General features: G+C 52.5%; 4 protein-coding genes across 4 annotated transcripts, besides 2 other annotated features; 3 read left to right on the top strand and 1 right to left on the bottom strand.

The window, feature by feature from the left end:
• Window positions 1–434: 434 nt before the first annotated feature.
• EKO05_0007071 (uncharacterized protein) lies at window positions 435–2,060 on the bottom strand (the record flags this gene model as incomplete). The annotated part of the gene is made up of 1 exon (XM_038946293.2): window positions 435–2,060. One exon carries the CDS (start codon window positions 2,058–2,060, stop codon window positions 435–437), a length of 1,626 nt encoding a protein of 541 aa, XP_038797595.2.
• A 975-nt stretch (window positions 2,061–3,035) lies between these two features.
• Window positions 3,036–4,205, top strand: EKO05_0007072 (uncharacterized protein; the record flags this gene model as incomplete). Its single annotated transcript, XM_038946294.1, has 1 exon — window positions 3,036–4,205. The coding sequence occupies one exon, from the start codon at window positions 3,036–3,038 to the stop codon at window positions 4,203–4,205; it is 1,170 nt and encodes a 389-aa protein (XP_038797596.1).
• A 667-nt stretch (window positions 4,206–4,872) lies between these two features.
• Window positions 4,873–7,751, top strand: EKO05_0007073 (uncharacterized protein; the record flags this gene model as incomplete). Its single annotated transcript, XM_038940734.1, has 2 exons — window positions 4,873–5,014; window positions 5,089–7,751. The coding sequence occupies 2 exons, from the start codon at window positions 4,873–4,875 to the stop codon at window positions 7,749–7,751; spliced, it is 2,805 nt and encodes a 934-aa protein (XP_038797597.1).
• Window positions 7,647–7,718: a tandem repeat.
• A 532-nt stretch (window positions 7,752–8,283) lies between the features above and the next one.
• Window positions 8,284–8,323: a tandem repeat.
• A 1,251-nt stretch (window positions 8,324–9,574) lies between these two features.
• Window positions 9,575–11,455, top strand: EKO05_0007074 (uncharacterized protein; the record flags this gene model as incomplete). Its single annotated transcript, XM_038946295.1, has 1 exon — window positions 9,575–11,455. The coding sequence occupies one exon, from the start codon at window positions 9,575–9,577 to the stop codon at window positions 11,453–11,455; it is 1,881 nt and encodes a 626-aa protein (XP_038797598.1).
• Window positions 11,456–18,145: the final 6,690 nt, after the last annotated feature.

Consider the following 18,145-nt stretch of genomic DNA (forward strand, 5'->3'; position numbering starts at 1 on the left):
GATGGGCAATGGCCGTTCCTTGGATTATTGCCTCCGCTAGGCGGGGGTTCCCAGCCTCGTTTGATCTCCAGCAGGGAGTAGTCTCGGATGCCGGCTTGGAGGCTGCACAAGGTTTATCGATGCCTTCAAGAAGCCAAAGGACGGTAGAGTGTCGTCCACCTCGGGACAGTCACTTATGCTGCTTCAGAACGTGCAATGGGAGGTTGGTAGGGGCTGGTGACTCCCGTTCGCTACGGGAACAAGCATGGCCTCCGGTCAGCATGCAGGGTTGGTGGGGAAGCAAACAGGTGACACCACAGAGTTGACCATCAGGCTGTGCGATGACATGCACGCACCAATACCTGCAAGCCCAGAGTCGCACAAAACTGTCGAGGTGGTTGCAAAAGTACGTCAATTCGTTGTTGTATGCAACTCACGTGGCACGCAGATCTGCCTTACTGGAAGCTCGTTTCCAGGATTTCTGGCTTCCTGTCCTCCAAATCAAGTATCATCTGTCCAAACAATCCATTGGCCCACGAGAACCACTGCCTTGTCCAGTCACTCTGGTTGAAGCTGTTGATGCTCTCGTGTATCAAGCCCAGCCTGTCTGTGCTACTTACAATCTGCCTCAATTCATTCGTAATCTCATCGTCGTTGTCGCTCGTCAAGATACGCACAATGGACGCCATCGGCCATGCCATGCCGGGACCTTGATGCGGGCCACCGATGGCGTTGATGACGGGCCCGCGCATATAGTACGGGTTGGTGGCGCTCAAGATGAGGTTTCGTGTGTTTGCGTACGTCTCTGCGTCGATACGATAGCCGAGGAAGGGCGCAGAGAGCAGAGAGGGGATGTTCGCATCGTCCATGATGGCGTTGGAACCGAAACCATCAACTTCAAAGGCGTAAACCTTGCCGTGGGTTGGGTGGTTGACCGTACCATAGGTCTCGATGGCATTGCGAATCGAGTCCGACAGAGCAGACATTTGCTGTGCGAGTGATGCAGAGTTGCCCGTGTCCAGCTTGCCCATAATCTCCGAAGCAGAGGCCAGGGAAGCACTGAACATCATGTTTGCTGGAACGAACAGCTGGAAGATCGTAGAGTCATCGCTGGGTCGGAAGCCGCTTCTGATCAGACCAGTGCCATTAGCGACTGGGTTGCCGATTCCGTCGTTCGCGAACGTCTCAGTCGCACGAGTCGTCTGGCGAGTGAATGTATATGGGCTTTCCAAGACTTCGCCCTCCGGTCCGTATGTAGGCAATTTCATATCGTGCGCTACTTTTAGAACCGCCTCCACAGCCGAGATCCATTGGAATTTGCCGAAAAACTCATAGTCGCCCGTTGCCTTGTAGTAATCTGTTGAAATCTGCAGGAAAGCTCCCAGCGAGTCCAACTCGTACTTGCATTCGAAAACGGACTGGTTCGAGTAGGTAGGAAAGACCGTGTCTTCACTTGCGGCATCGTTTAAAGCTACATCGATCCCACTCTCCACAGGCGGCTGGAAGGAATTGCAGTACGGCGAAGTCAAGAGGTAGCGAGCTTGAAGATTGATAACGCCTCTATAGAGACTGGCAATCGAATTCGGGTCGCTGCTGGCATCCAGGAGCGGCAAATAGCTCTGCATTTGGTTCGAAGAATCACGCAGCCACATCGCATTGATGTCGCCCGTGATGATGAACGTGAGCTCTTCTTCAGCATTGTCTGCCGCAACCCCCTTCCATCGAATCGCAGTGTCGAGGGTATTCGGATAGGCATTTTGGAAGAGACGGTATAGATCCGGGTCTTTGATCACAGTCTGCAGACGTGTGACGGTATCTTCCAACCCCTGGCTCTTGAACGTTCGGCAACCTTCGGATGGACGCTGGTAAGCAAGCTGGTACTTGCCCGCGCTCAAAGGCTCATGGATTTCCTTCGCGTATTCGACATACTCTGGACACTGAGCCAATATCAGTGTTGGCAAGAAGCAGATAGCTTTGAACAGATAGGGCTGCCGCATGGTGAGCACGAGGTGGATGAGTTGATCTGAACAAAGCGTTTGTATAACAGCGAAGAATCGACGGTCAAGTCCGATTATGTACATGCTACGAGAGCGCACGAGCTACCCTATTATCCCGCGTTCAACGCCGATCTATATCGCACGTTGCTCTACCCCGCTGTTGATCCATGAAGAGGAGCTCTGTCGGATGTAACCTTGTAGAGTATGAAGTTATACAGCACCAACTCACCAGCAGTCGACGTCATTACGCTTGCTGGTCCCGTTGAGGTGGTCAGCAGATGCGGGATCAAGCATTGTGGAATTTCCAGGTGAAGCAGGTTCTAAGTTCATCACCATTCTGTTGTAGGCTGTGTACCTCTGCGCCCGTCGACTGCGGATCAAATGACCGAAAAGTGGAGGGTAACATGGAGTCAACACCAAGCTTCGGTGGAATTGCGGGGTGGCTGCAGGGCTACTTTGATTCAGGCGCCGAGGTCTGACGATGCCAAGTACTGACGTGTGCACCACTGTGTTGAGCTTACTGATTCACGTAATCGAACGGGGTGGAAGAAAGAGCGGGAATGGCTGGTCATGTGTTGATGCTCTGAATGAGATGTTGTCGGAAGATCTGATCAAGTTCAGCGAAAGTGGAGAATCTGTGCAGAAATGTGGGGTGCCGCACGTGCCAGCCTCGTCTCCATCGTTCATACGAGATGGAGTCAACACCACGCACCAACATTGTTCCATTGTTACATCTCAAGACGCATCATCATACAGCGGTAGTGACTGGATAATTTTTTGTCAAGTAAAACGGTCAAAATAAAATAAAATAGCGCATGCCTGCCGCAATGGTTGTTGTGCTCAGCATGAGCTACACTGTTCCTAAACAATGCACACTACCCTTTCACCTCCTCTCTCCTTCGGTGTCTTATGCAGTAGCGCTCATATCTCCGCTTTCCTATCAATAGCGCAACAGTGTTCATCCCGCAGTCGCATAAAGATCATTCAACTTGGGCCAAGAAGTTTCCTCTGTCACACACTCCAAGTATAAAGAGTTGAGAAATTCCACCAAAAGCAATTATGGCCGGTCGCGGCGAATACCAGAAGCAGATTGCGGCTCTCATAGCTGCTGCAAAGGCGAAGAACTTGAAGCTTGAGGATACCCTGCCAGAGGAAACACTGAAGCATTTCGGGGACATGACGGAACTCAAGGCAGCTCGAGAGCTTATCAAGGAGCTCGACGATCGTGAAAAGCAGCTGCAGGCAGCCAACGAGACCCTGACGAAGAAGCTGAACAAAAAGCAGGAAGAGATCGATGACCTCCCTGGAGATTTCAAAGCTCTGGAGGTCGAGTTGCATCAAGCTCAACGCCAAATCGCACTTCACAAGACGATGTCAGAAGATTCTCGGCAGCGCACCGAGCGTTACCAACGTCAACTGAAAGAAATTGCGGATAAGCAACAGGCCGATGCCTCCGCAGCCGAAAAGATAGAGCGCCTGCAAGCCCAAGTCGAAGACCAGCAAACCATCATTGCTAAGCTCTTAGAAGAGAACCAGGCTGCTGAAGCAGTGTCTGCACAACTGCGTGAGTCAGATTTGAAGGCGCTTGCACAAAAGGACAAGCAGCTGGCCCAAAGGGATGAGGAGCTGACCGAGAAGGACGAGTTGCTTGCCAAGCTCGACAAAGAGCTCGACGACGCATGCTCTCTGATGAGCTGCGATACAGAAGCGCTTGTCAGTGATCCGCCAGAAGACCCTCTCACAGTGCAGCAAGAAAACGTGGAAAAGAGCAAATTCTCTACGCACCGTGAAGCTCAGTTTTCCGCTGCTATCATTTCCGAGATGAAGCCTTTGAATCGGTTCTACAAGGCTGTGTTCCAGATTGTCAACGCCTTCGCCATGATCTTCCAAGCGACTTCAACCAAGGACATCCCATCCTTGTCCTGTGTTGGAACTCAGCTTGACGCGGCACAGGTTGCACTCGGCGACTACATCGACATCAAGAACATGATGCGAGCAAGCATGGAAGAGTTGGGTGCCGACGACATGGACCAGATTGCACTGCTTCACGAGCTGGACGTCCTGGCCACATCTGCAACGAATTCGCAAATCAACCTCGAGGTTGTGCACATGGGCTTCTGGAACTTCCTCAATCAACTTTCTGATGATCCGAAGATGTTGTCGAATCTGAACGGTGCGTTGTGCGACGCCGACCGGGTGCATATCATTGACCTTGACGGTTGCGATTAAATCAAGCTGTTCGAGGCTCAGGCGGCAAGGGTAAGGAACAGGGTGAGCCTGAGATTGTTCGTGATCTGCTCTTGTTACAAGTAGTCGAGTAGGTAAGTACTCTTAACAAATAAATAGCTATGGTCACGGGCTGCACCGAAAGACTGATGCAAATCCTTTGCTCTCATCCGTGAATCGTGCAAGAAACTTGCTTGGTATGTCGTGATGCAACTGGAAGAAAGGCTCTGGATGTAATCTGTATGGGGCTGCAAGCGACATCAGTAGGAGTAAATCAGAGATGGAGTGACCGTCACACGACTGATGAGTGCTGTGAAGCAGCTATCACGTGAACACGGTGAAACTGGTGGATGAGCGGCCGTCGCCAAGAAGCCTCACCGACGCAGTCCCTCAAACCGCATGTGCCTGAGACACGTCCAACTGCCCGCCTACTCGTCGAATCGCGACTCTGCAGCTGCGCATTTGAAGCTCGTCCGGGTCTTGCGCGCGCTTTTGCGCCTGGCCTTCGCTCGCAGGCTACACACAACGGCACGTCACGTCACGTCACGCCTTGCAGCAGCTTGTCTGACCTCAGCGCCGGCTGCAGCTTCCCCAGACCCCAGCAACCACGCCTGCCTGCCCCACGTCGCCTCTGCGCGCTCGGCACCCACAGCACCTGCCACCTGCCACCATGTCGGGCGCAGTCGCGACAGCTCGGCCCACGCAGGCTCTCCGCGTGCGTCGAGAGTCCCAGCGGCCTGGTGTTGCGCGCGTTGTCACCAAGACCAACAACATGGAGGACCACGGCGCGCAGCCCGAGCCCAAGCTCTACGGTATGCAGCCCCCCCACCACCACGGCTGTACGGCTACACGCTATGCGCGACCTCCCAGCTAACACACGTCGCAGTCTACAAACAGGAGGACATTCTCGCCCGGCATCGCGGCAAGCTGCCCTCGATGCGCATCTACCTCTACCCAAGCCACTTCCGCATCAACGACTCGCAGGAGACGCTGGCCTACGCCTCCCCCATGCGCGAGATCCTCACCGCGCTGCGTGACAAGAAGCTCCCGCACAACATGCTCGAGGAGCTCTACGCCAACGGCACGCCCTTCTACGACGGCTGTCTGATCGTTGAAGTCCACAACTACCGCAACAATACGGCCAAGCCCAAGGACAGTGCCAACGGCGCAGCTGAAGACAGCAAGACGGCCTTCTCCATCCACAACAACAACAACTTCATCACCCCGTCTCCCTACGGCACCCACCCAAACGCCAAGCCTGACCCCAAAGCGACTGGAGCCGCAGCCCAGGCCAAAGAGGCCGCCAATAAGGACGACAAGGAGAACATGCCCGCCCCTGGGCCAAATGGCACACCGCAGAAGCAGCCAGCGAGCGGGCCCAGCATTACGACCGTCGTCTTGTTTCCTTCCACACAGGCCCAATTATCTGACATGTCAATTCTTGCTACCACGCCAGCTACCGACGTCGCTGCCCTGAAGAGGATGCAGGCGGCTGGACGGGGCGCGGGCATGCCTCCCACCCCTTTGACTGCCGTGCCACCTACCCCAACCTTCTCCGCTGGACCCAGCCCGAAGCGTCAGAAGATGATGATCGACGACAGCAATGTGCACGAGTTTGAGGCCGAGCTGCTCAACGCGACGTGTCCCAAGCTGTACCTGAACCCTACCAAGAGTTTTGCCGAGTCCGTCGCTCTGATAGATGCCACGACTCACCCCAACAACAAGAATCCCCCGCCGGAACGCAAGACTCGCAAGAGGACGACCGCGGAGCTTGCGGCTGACGAGGCCGATGCACAGAACCTTCAGAGCTTCATGCTGGCTGGCGACGAGCAACAAGCGACGAGCAACACTACCACTACCGGCGGCGACGAGGGTGCTGTGCGCGCTGCAGCCAACACCATGTCCTTTGCCCGGTTCAAGACGCTCGCCAGCATCAAGGCCAACCACGAGGAGGCGGATCGCCGCAAAAAGGAAGAAGACGCTCGCCAAGCGCAGGCCAAGAGGCAAGCACAGATGGAATCTGAGGCACAGAAGCGGAGGGAAATGGAGGCAAACCGCCAACAGGCCGAGATTCAAGAGCAACGACAGCAACTGCTGGCACGCCAACAAGCGCAGCAACAACAGATGCTACAGCAAAACCAAATGCAGCAAAATGAAGCCCTTCGAGCTGCTCAAGCAGCGCAAATGTCCAGCGCAGCCGCAGCTCAGATTTCGCAGACGCCCCAATCCGCCACTCAAAACCAATTCTCTCCCAGTGTACGTCAAAACACACCCATGGCTGCTGCAGCTGCCTCTCCACACGTCGGCGGCCAAGCGACCCACCCAATGGGTGGCACCCCTATGGTCGCAACAGCTTCGAACCATGCCATTGCTAGCCCTGCTCGACCTCCTTCCTCTATCTCACATCACCCAATGGCACGTACTGCTAGTCAGCAGCAGGGGTCTATGAGCCGCACAAACACACCTCAAATGATGCAAGGCACGCCCGTCATGAACTCTGCTATGCCTAACCGCAACATGACGCCTACGCCACGCATGAACCAAGGCAGTCCCTCGCTGCAGGTGCAAGGCGCAACACCAATCATGATGCAGACACCGCAGTCGCAGAACATGACCCCTGAGCAAATGCAGGCTCTGCAAGCTCAACAGAACCAGCAGCGAATGCAGCAGATCCGATTGCAGCAGATGCAGAATCAGCAAATGAGTGGCATGTCTCCTGGCGGTCAGAACCTGCAGCAGATGGCCATGCAAAAAGCGCAGATGCACGTCCAGGCCCAAGGTATACCCAACGGCCAGAACCCGCAGCTGTACCAACAGCGACTTGCGCAGGGCTATTTCCAGCAGCTCAAGCAAGCTCAAGCAGCACAGGTCCAACAGCAAAACTCACAACATGCCATGACCCAGATGTCTCCTCAGGGTTCCCAAAATGGCATGCCTGCTCAACAAGCTCCAAACAACATGGCTAACATGAGTGTGGCACAGCTGAGACAACACTATCAACAGCGCAAGCAGCACTTGCTAACGACATTCGGCAATCAGGTTCCGCAACAACACGTTCAGCAGATGCACCAGCTCGAGCAACTCATCCGCAGCAAGGAACAAGCCCAAGTTCAGGCACAGCAACAGATGGGCCAGAACCAAATGCCCATAAACCAGGGCATGCAGGGCCAGATGCCAGCCAATCAAAATCCCATGCAGATGCAGCAGTATCAGCAAGCTCTGCTCCAGCAGCGCGCCCAGCAGCAGCGCAACGATCAGCTCATGCGCATGCGTCAGCAGGCTATGCAGCAAGGCGGTCAGATACCCCAGGGCATGATGAACAATATGCAAGGCATGAACATGGGCAACATGGGCCAGATGAACATGGGCAACATGCAGGGCATGAACATGCAGAACATGCAGGCTATGCAAGGCATGCAGGGCATGAATATGGGCCAAATGACCCAGCAGCAGATGCAGCAGATGATGATGATGCGCCAGGCGCAGCAACAGCAGCAGCAGCGTATGCAGCAACAGGGCGGCGGTGATATGAGTTGGAGCGGTGTGTAGGCAACGCCGGAATCATCACCAAATCGGTCGCCCGAGGCTCAGCTGCGGTCAGAGAAACAGTCCCGGAACAAGCGGATGTTGTCGCCAGAAACAGACAATCGACTCCGAAAGAGTCTTGAAGTGTGTCTTGGAAAGCAATGATTAGACCAAAACTTCAGCTAACGGTCTAGACGGACGCACCCCGTCGGCTCAGTCGCCATCAAGACTTGGGTTTGGACTGTCGAGTGTTGTACGCGGCAGCGATGAGGGTCCTCTTTTGTTGTTCCCAATCCGCGCCCTGTTCGTACGCAATGCGACCCAGGTTGCAGCATATTGCTGGAAACCGAACAGGCAGCAGAGAGAAAACAGTGTCTTGTGTTATGGTGTTACTGTGTTGTTTTATCTCTCCTTTCCAAGAAAAATCTTGTTCAAAAGGCGTCTTGCGTGGGTATGGAGGGGGTGTTCTGGGCCGGCCAAGGAAAAAGTCTCCTCAAGATACCCCTTCCGATTGAGAGATGGTTACAGGTTGCATACTCGGTGTTTTTGTTCATCAGGATTATTGTTTTGGATCTGGATTTGGGGTTTGGGTTTGGGCACTTGCCTTGTTAGTCGTGTGTGCATGTATGTAATCATGTATTACCAATGACTGTCGTTCATGGAATCCGATCAAGTCCTTTTCATGTTTACCTACTGTCCAGCTGCAGAATCATCTCACTCGCTATTCATCTGCTGCTTGCTTTTCTTGATGTGATGAGCTATGCACCGCACTGCCTCTTTGTCCTCGTTCACGCATCGTGCAATCTCCTGCATGACTACCTTGGTATGAGGGGATGTAGCAGGGTTGCGTGTGCATGGCGTGATCATGTTGGTGAAGTCTTGTCAGAGTAGCTGTTAGGTTGCAGGGGTAGGTGGTTAGCCTGGGGGTTGCTGTATGGCATTGCGTACAATGACATTGAGACTTGACGGGGAAGTGAGGATGAAGGCGTTTGTGTGATGGGGTAGCGGTCACGCCGGGACTGTGATGCCCTTTTGAATGCAAGCATTCGATGGAAGTACACCTGTGAATTGAAAGACGGTATATACACTCGCAAATTACTCCACAAAAGGGAAGAAGCCTAAGTCCTGTTCAGCAACTCACCCACATCTTCCAGTCAGCACACCTGCCACCTCCAAACTTCCTGTCGTCATGGGATGGCGCTGCTGCCACTGTGGATACCACAACCGCGGACCGAGCGACAAGACGGCGCCGTGTCAGAATTCCTTCCGTAGACCGCGATGCGTGCACGCAGCGTGCTGGCAGTGCGCACTGTTTATTGCGAATCCGCCGGCTGCACAGGCTGAGTATAGGGACTTGCGTGCGTGCAGGAAGGAGGAGCAGAGGGAAACAGGGGGAGGATGTGTGGTTATGTAGAGTAGGTGGTTAACCTATGTTTGTTCACACACAGGAATCCTACTACAAGACTGACTGTTAGGGAAGACCGCGTTGTGAACCTTCTGATTCTGGTGATGGAGAGAGATGTGTCAGGCAGTCGAGAACTACAGCATCGGAGCTAGAATCGGGCGTACTAGCTTGTTCAAGATAGCTCGTCTCCACTTTCACCGCGCCCCTCCAGATCGTGTCTGGGTCCACTCCAGTGAGTCCAACGGCATGGCCGGCTTGCTCCTGTTACACGTACAAGACATCTCGCTGTAAAGCGTTGGGGCCGCTCGAGTCCGCTTCACAAAGCCGCTGGATCGGCGACAGCAACACGTGGGATATCGTCAACGTCATTCCCACCCCAGCATCCGCGCATCTCGCCGCGCATAGCCAGAACACGTGTGCAACACCCAGAACACTCGGCAACATGGCGTCCTCACCGATCAACACGCTCACGATGCCGCCGCGCTTCAACATCGAGCTGGAGCGCACCGACGCCGACGTGCCCTTCCGCGCCTCGCAATCCCACATCCACCACACATGGGCGCGCACCTTCCACGCCCGCCCAGAGCTCTACATCCGCCCGCAGTCGCTGCAGGAGATACAGAAAGTTGTCACTCTCGCCCGTCGCATGCGCCGGCGTGTCGTCACTGTAGGATGTGGACACTCGCCGTCAGACCTGACATGTACCTCGGCATGGATGGTGAACCTCGACGACTTCAACCAAGTCCTGAAGGTGGACAAGGAGCGCAACACCATGACTGTGCAGGCTGGCATCCGCATGCATAGCCTCAACGAACAGGCCAAAGAGCATGGACTCACGATGCCGAATCTGGGCAGCATCGACGTGCAGAGTCTCGCTGGCGCAATTGGCACGGCAACGCACGGCAGCTCTATGCAACACGGACTGCTGTCTGACAGCGTGCGCAGCCTCCGAATCGTTCTCGCCAACGGCCAGGCAGTACGCTGCTCCGCCACCCAGTCCCCAGACTTGTTCCGCGCCGCGCTCGTCTCGCTCGGCGGCCTGGGCATCATCGTCGAAATCGAGTTCGAGCTCGTGCAGCACACAGACATAGAGTGGATACAGACCATCCGCCCCATCGAGGATGTGCTGGCGGACTGGAACAACGGCCTGTGGACATCGAACGAATTCGTCCGTGTCTGGTGGCTGCCCTACATGAAGCGCGCCATTGTCTGGCGTGCCTCGACCACCAAGAAGGAGCCTGTTAAACCCCAGTACAACTGGTACGGCGGTAGCGTGGGCTACCACACCTACCACATTCTGCTCTGGATCAGCCAATACGTGCCTCGCTTTCTGCCCTGGGTGGAGTGGTTTGTGTTTGGGATGCAGTATGGCTTCAGAGACGGCGCCGTCATCTCTGCGGTCGAAGAGCAACGCACCGGTCTACTGATGAACTGTCTGTACTCTCAATTTGTGAACGAATGGTCTATCCCCCTCGACAAAGGCCCGGAAGCACTCACCCGCCTCACCAACTGGCTCCACGGCGACGAAGTATCTTCCGGCATCCCATTCACCTCCAAGGGTCTCTACGTACACTCCCCAATCGAAGTTCGCGTTGCAAACACCACTAAGCGCACTTCTCCACGTCCTTACCTCGACACCACTTTTTCCGACTCCCCTAGCTTGTACTTGAATGCCACACTCTACAGACCATACAACCAGGACCCACCATGCCGTGAACGCTATTACCAAGCTTTCGAGCACCTGATGAAAGAATATAACGGCCGCCCGCACTGGGCCAAGAACTTCCAAACCGTCGACAACTCCTACCTTTCCCAAGCCTACGGCGAAGACCTGAGCGAATGGACGCGCGTCCGCAACGAAGTCGATCCAGAAGGCATGTTCCTTGGCGCATGGCACAGGCGCACACTGCTTCCCTCCAAGACAGAAATGCCCGTGTTCCCGCTCGAAGAGAAGGAAGTCGTACGCCGCGACCGACGGACCGGCGGCCAGGACTGGATTGGCGAGCAAGCACGGTGGTGGGACGGCGGAACCGACGTGTTTGAGAAGACAAATCCAGACTCCGAGGAGCGCAGCGAGAGCGGCGAGAGCTACGACATGATGGTCGGCGCGGAAGCCGAGAGCAGTGTCCTCCTCGAGAGCCTGCGCGACGAGATGACAGAGCAGGAGATTCATGAGCGGACCTCACACACGGAGACGACGACGCTGCTCGAGAGCATGACGGAGTTCGTGCGTACCGAGGCGCGGCTGTCGGAGGAGAGGCAGGTAGTTGAGCATTTCGTCAAGGAGGGCGATGATGGGAGTGGCAACTTCAATAAAATGTAGATGGCTTATTTTTTTTACTTGCAGCAATGCGAACTTTGCTCTTCACTTTACCATCTATTTTGGTATCCAATCCACTTTCACGCACATGTGTACTTCCTCGGTAGGCAGCATCAACCTTCATCCAGCTCACTCATAAACCAAGTCACGCAGCATTGCTGGACTCCCATCGATCTCGCCGTACCCAATCGTCTTTACCTTACGTTCCCGAGACGCGAGCTCCGGCTCTAGAGTCCGCATTGATCGCGTCGTTCAGATTCGATTTCAACAGGCCCCTTGGGAGGTATATAATATCTACGCTACTTATTAGATTATTCTTTTACGCCTAATATCGGTTTCTTTTTTGGTTGAGATGAGGCGAAGAATCTGGTCCTTTTACCGTAACGTCTACTGTACTCAGCAGAATCGATCGAGCACAAGACATCATGCTTAACATAACAAGCCTGGTGTCTTCTCTCAGCTCTGGGACGCAAAGAACACCAAAGTTGATAAAATGGCAGGTGCATCAATCGTATCACCATAAAACCAGGATACCTGATGCATAATAACGAGCCGTGGACATGTACTGCCTTGTGCATATCAAGTCCCGCGCATTGCACAGTCGTTAAGAGGCTTGGCCTTGGTGGCAACTATATTGCGCAACAGTTCCTCACTGCAACGTGGGTGATTGGACTGTTGCGCTTAGGCAGCACTGCTACGTATACTGCACGTATATAACCGCAGCTACTCAGCCTTCTGCCGCTCTCAGCCTGCTGTCATCCCCCTCCCCTAGGAATTCCTAGCCAACAAACATGTCTACAAGCACCTACTCCTACACCTTACGTTGAAGAACCCCCAGGACCAAGCTTGGGACGCTCATCACGAGTCCGTTATAGGCGTGCTACAGAGCGCGGCCGCTGTCGTGGTGTGGCAGCGTGCACACTGGCGCCGTCCAGATGTACCTGCACCGCAACTGCAGACTCTCATTGAGATTTTTCAGGATTGGCAATGCAAGGATGTGCGAGACAAGGTCTCTGCTCTCGTAGGCAAGGCAAATCAAACTACATCAATTGATCCGGATTACTCGCTTACTACACGCGAGATTCACTACTCGGTGCGCAAGAGACACCCAGATACAGGGAGGAAGTTTGCAAATTTGTTGAGTCAACCATTGGGTTTGGCCGGGCGAGACGTGGACCTACCGCATACACAAGACCTGTAAGTCTCGAGTATCGATTCCGTGGAGATTGCAAAGTCCCTAACGAGAAAAGCATTGAGCTCAAAAGACCAGCGCCGGAGAGGTTCATTCTTCGCAAAAGGGTTTTCGATCACGATTGGTGAATCGAGTCGGATACGAATGTTTGCGAACGAGCTCTCACTAAAGTATCGTCAAGCCTGCTTTATGAGTGACTATTACCAAATTCCGCAATCCTGCATCCTAGAGCGTATATGTCTGGTACTATATGCCCCAACTGGATGTATAGATATTGGACCTTCAGTAACAAGAGTTCCATGCCCCTTCAGGTGCGTGTTGGTCACATGAGACGCAATTGTGATAACTCTGGTTTGAGGTTCTCGGGGCCAAGAGTACAGGAACCTCGCTGTCTAGAGATGACAGAAAGGTCACAAGCTGTGCAAAATGTCAAAGTCACATCTAAGATAGGCCTGTTCCAGCGATCTATATAAACTTCTTTTCCTAACATTGCAAAAGAGAATGCTAGACCAGCCTTTATAGGCAGCACCGTGCATGTAGGGAAGGCCCTTTTTAACACAACCAAGCAGTGTTACGCAAGGAGCAAAAAATTACATACAACAGCGGGTATTCGCTAGTGGTCACCCACCTAACTACTAATCCGCCGGTACGTTGCTTAAATAGGGCTGAGCGAACGGGAAGCCTTGTTTTCAACGTCCTATGGTCGTATGTGGAAGAATAGATTTAAATTATAAAATATATTCGTATTGTGTTAAGCCCTTGCATGTACATGCAGCTTTTGTTGTTGTCTCGCGCTCCAGTTTGCAGTCAATCGTGTTTTTTCCATTGCGTCTTCTGTCCTAGATCAAGGTAAGTGTAGGCATAAGCACTATTTCATAGAGGTGCTTTACGAGCAGTGTCGCTATTTGCACTAATGTGCCACAGCTGATCGTCTTAGTACTTTTTAATACCTTGTCAACAACGTTGCATGTCTGGTTTTTTTTTTACCTTATCATATTACTGGAAGACTACCCAAACGCTCTTGTAGTCAGTCTCTTTTCTACTGTATACTTAGGGCTTAACGGTTCAGTCTCATGGCTATCGAGCCTTTGGCTGCACGTGGCGTTTAGCAGCAGAAATCAGCCTCAACGAAAGTTGGGCATCGGGTCAGACTAATATGCATAGATTAGCCGAGAGATCTCGAATAATGCAAAGACAATCGATTTTTCTAGCTTTTAGAGACAACGTCTGAGCAATCTCGTACAGGCAGCCTAGGCCTGCCTATAGAGAATCATGCCTAGGTAGCTATTGACTGTAGCATCAAAAGAAGACTGGTTCGTATGCATCGATATGTTTCCTCAGCTTTGTTTGCAGCGGCCCTACAGCCCTTTCTCGACACCGCTGCATCCCTTATTCGACATGCCGTTTGCCTCCGCTGTCATCGCTGCTTTGCCCTGGTTGCGTTCAACCGCAATGTAATGTCTAAGGGACTGAAATATACAGAGATTTTTTTAGTGCTATGCAACTTTGGTAAAGATAGCTAAAGTATTGCAGTGCCTTTTCAGGTTGCAGATGATCTGCAGACTGGAACTTAGCCGTCGGAAGATGTTGAGTATGCCGCAATACGTTACGTCTCGCTTTCAGATTAGTATGCCGCGAGCTTAAAAGCTATTTGTAACGTTAGCAGCGGCACACATGGATGAATTCGACAATTCGATAAGCCGTGACATCCATTGGATCAGATAAGTGAATATGTGGAGTCAGACCTAACCAAGCTACGGTACGTTTTCAGTTTATAGTTGCCGTAATGTTTCACTGGCAGAAGAATTGTAGAGATATCCCAAACGCAATCGTGAAAAGCGATCGCAATGGTGAGAAGTCTCCGTGTCAGACGTTGACCCAGGATATCGAATCTTCGAACGACCGGCGAATGGAGTTGACCATTACGTTGTCATAGCGACAGGTTCCCGAGTCTTCTGTTGGCGTCCGGATATACTAGAAGCCATACAATATATCAGGGAAAGCTGGCTGATAAGTTTTAGGTCTTCATATTGAAAATCAATCTGCCGTGCGATAAAACAACTGTCACACCATCGTTCCACCCGCTCCCATTTGCCTTTGTCGATGCGCCGAAGAGCTAGAGTCCTCCCGAATGGACGCAGAAAAGACCACCAGCACCATATCTCTCCAGCCACTCGAAGCCGTAGCCGCAAGTCTTCTGTTGAGAGACTTTGTCCCATCGGACTAAATATCGGTAGTCATTAGTGTGCAAGGGTTGAAAACGAGATTCCTTACAATACTTGAACCAAAGGAAGCTGGATAGCTGCCATGATACCCCTTCGCCACCCGTCTTGTCAACGGCGCTCAGACATGTCCAAAACATAATTATATTTCTTACTGTCGCAGCCTGCGGCGCATCTCCTGTTTTCTTGACAGACGAATTTTCCCCTCCTGATGTGCACAGCTTCGGCCCCCATGGTTACCAGTGAAGTAGAGAAGTTCGGTCCAGCATCAAGCTCCAGGAGTTGAGAGAGGACTTGCACTTCCAAAAGCATCACAACATCGACTTCCGCAACACCAGAATGACTGTCAATTCAACTGCCTGAGCTCCTTAATCTCCACCTTCACCACAAGCTCATTCCTAGCACGCTCAGACTACTACTACTTGCCATTAGCAACCCCGCCATGCTCCACGTAATTCTCAAGCTTCCCAAAGCCCTAGCGCTAGACTCAACGCGAAGATATTGTACACCAAAGCGAAACACACATTCATCTTCGTCTGTCTAACAACACTCTCGGAAATCGCGAACAGCGCTACGAGAGCACGTAGATCCCACGAGACGATGATTACACTCCCCGAACCGACGAGGTAACCCTGTGTCCGCGAGATGGAGATGCCAACATGCGCTGCAGCCTGCGCAGGCGCATCGTTCACCTCGTCACTGACCATGGCGACGTGATGACTGTGTGCTTGCAGTTCTTTCACATGCTCGACTTTGTCGTGTGGGAGAGCGTGGGAGGCGAGCAATTGAACTCCAAGGACGCTGGAGATGCGTGCAGCTTCTCCTCAGTTATCGCCGGTGAGCACTGAGACTTGGCGCTTTGATTGTAGAAGCTTGGTGACGATGGAGGATGCATTGGGTCGGACGGTGTCAAGGATATCAAGGGAGCCAGCGTAGCTTCTGGAATAGGTGGTATGGACTCTCGAAGCTGCTGGGTTTTTGCTATCCTGAGAGTGAGGTACGCTGATAGATACCGTTCGTTGAGAGGAAGGATGCGTGACCTACGTACACCACTATCCATTCATCTGAATGTCTTTTGACCTCGCAGCTCATCCTTATCCCAAGAACACGTTGGTATTTCCTGATTTCTGGTACTGCGCGCTGCGATATGTCTCGTTGGACATTTGACACTGTCCATTTGAAGACCGCGCTGGCTACGGGGTGAACGCGTGCTTCATTAAATTCTGCGGCCGCAAGAAGCCTAAAACACAACTGGCGATCAAGCTTCAAGTCCTCACCTAGAAACAGTAAGGCGACCCTCTGTCAGTGTGCCTGTTTTGTCCAGTATGATGTGTATGGTGGACGAGAGGACGCGCATAGTCTTAATCCCGCCCCCAAGTAGAATTACCTGTGAGTGTGAAATCTCTACTAAGAGCATCAGCTGACCTTCATAATATCTCACTGTTCCTGCGAGGATCGCTTACCTATACCTGCCACAGCAGCAGATGGAGTCACAAGCCCAATATCGCAGGGGCAGGCGGCAGCTAATATCGTTGCTGCTCTTTCAGTAGCAGCAATCGGAGCCTCCATTCAAGATGTGAACTAGGGTCTTCATATTTTCGCGAAGAATGCCGCAGCAGCTAACCACATCACTCCAGAGACGAAATATCTCATCACAACATCTAGAGACTCTGTACCATCCATTCGCTGCTCCGAAGCTGCTGTCAAGCCTTTGATAGCTTTTGCTAGACATTATTCGGATTGTTCTAGGGCAACTGTGACACGAAGCCGGCTAGAAAGATTCCTCGTTCCCACAAGAAGCAGATCGCCTACACTCTTCACGACAGGGAGAGTTTCTCTAGTAATTGTTGATTCGTTGACCGCAGAATTTCCTTCCAGTACGTAGCAGTCGCAAGGAACCGTAGCTTGTAGTTCTATGAAAACATCATCTCCTTTCTCAGCAGTGATGCCGGGACACACATGTGCTTGAATTGTCAGCACATTTCTGCTCTTAATGAGCGGCCCACCAACATTGCTATGAGTGAGTTCGTACATCTCAATCTCAGCCTAAAGCTCATACAATGCAGCAGGATTGCGGTTGCTTTCTTTTCTCGACACTGCCTCGAGGTGTTTGCCTGCGAGAACGACGATAGTCAGAAACGAACCAGACAATTCTTATGCCAAGCTCTGATGGTATTGCTTGAGGCAAATCTGCAAAAGCGCTAACCCAAGTCCCAGGAGAAAAGAAGAACTCAAGAGAGTTTCTATGGTCGCTCTTCGCCAGCCATGCTGGGACCAGGCCCGCAGGTGCATGGGCCAGGCATTCATGATTTGAACCTTGGCTGCTAACAAGAGCGTCGCATAAGCTGAAATGCCATGGAAGTGTGCAAATAACGCAGAGTTATTTCTTATTGTTGGCAGATGCTCAAGGCCTTGAGTGATTGTTGAGCAAACGCTAGCAGACGAGAGAGCTGGCTTCAGTTCCAGCAACTCGGTCAACTGGCTCAGGCGCCCCATCATCTCCTTTGCACTCTGTCCCGCGCTAGTCACCTCTCTCTTTCACAGCCGTGAGTAAATTCTCCGGCATGATTGCAGAGGTATCGTAAGAGACGGTAGCGCGGCCTATTGCAAGTGATACACTGGCTATGTGCACTCCAGGGAGTCCTTCCAGTTGCTGAACAATGCTTGAAGTACAGGCGCTACAGATTATGCCCCTGATTGGAATGTGGTAAGTCTAACTCTGGTCTTCCATTGCCTGTCAGCGGAAGCGCAAGACCCACATTCGTCATCGTTGTATTTTATTTGTAGGAAACTAATGTCGAGTGCATCGTATATCTTGATCAGCTGATTCATGATGAAGTCTGTTAAGATACAGCACGCCAAATTGTCGGCATTTGTTGATTTAGGCCAAAACGCGTCGTCTGTCATGGCACAGTTAGGGCGGGCGACGGGTACAGGGTATGGAGAAGTGGGCTGTGGCCGAGGAAACAGCTCCCCAAAATTAGTACTCAACAGCCGTGACAACATAGCAGTTACACTAACGATCGACCCCTACTCATGTCTGCAAACTGCATAATACTTCCCTGGATCCTCAAATGAAGATTTCTGGTACTGCGCTGTGAGTTCTCTTGGTTACCCTGCAGTTGTTCCCCACTTCGAGCAGTGCTACAGTGCCGCGGAATTTGGCTGCCCTGACTCGAGCGCTTCGAATGTAAATGGAGACGGGAAAGCTTGGCCAATTTTCTGCTCGCACGATGACTGGTCCCTTCAGTCCAAGGTGCATAACCTTTATTGTTTCGT

Source organism: Ascochyta rabiei, chromosome 11, assembly GCF_004011695.2.
Source record: "Ascochyta rabiei chromosome 11, complete sequence".
NCBI lineage: Eukaryota > Fungi > Ascomycota > Dothideomycetes > Pleosporales > Didymellaceae > Ascochyta > Ascochyta rabiei.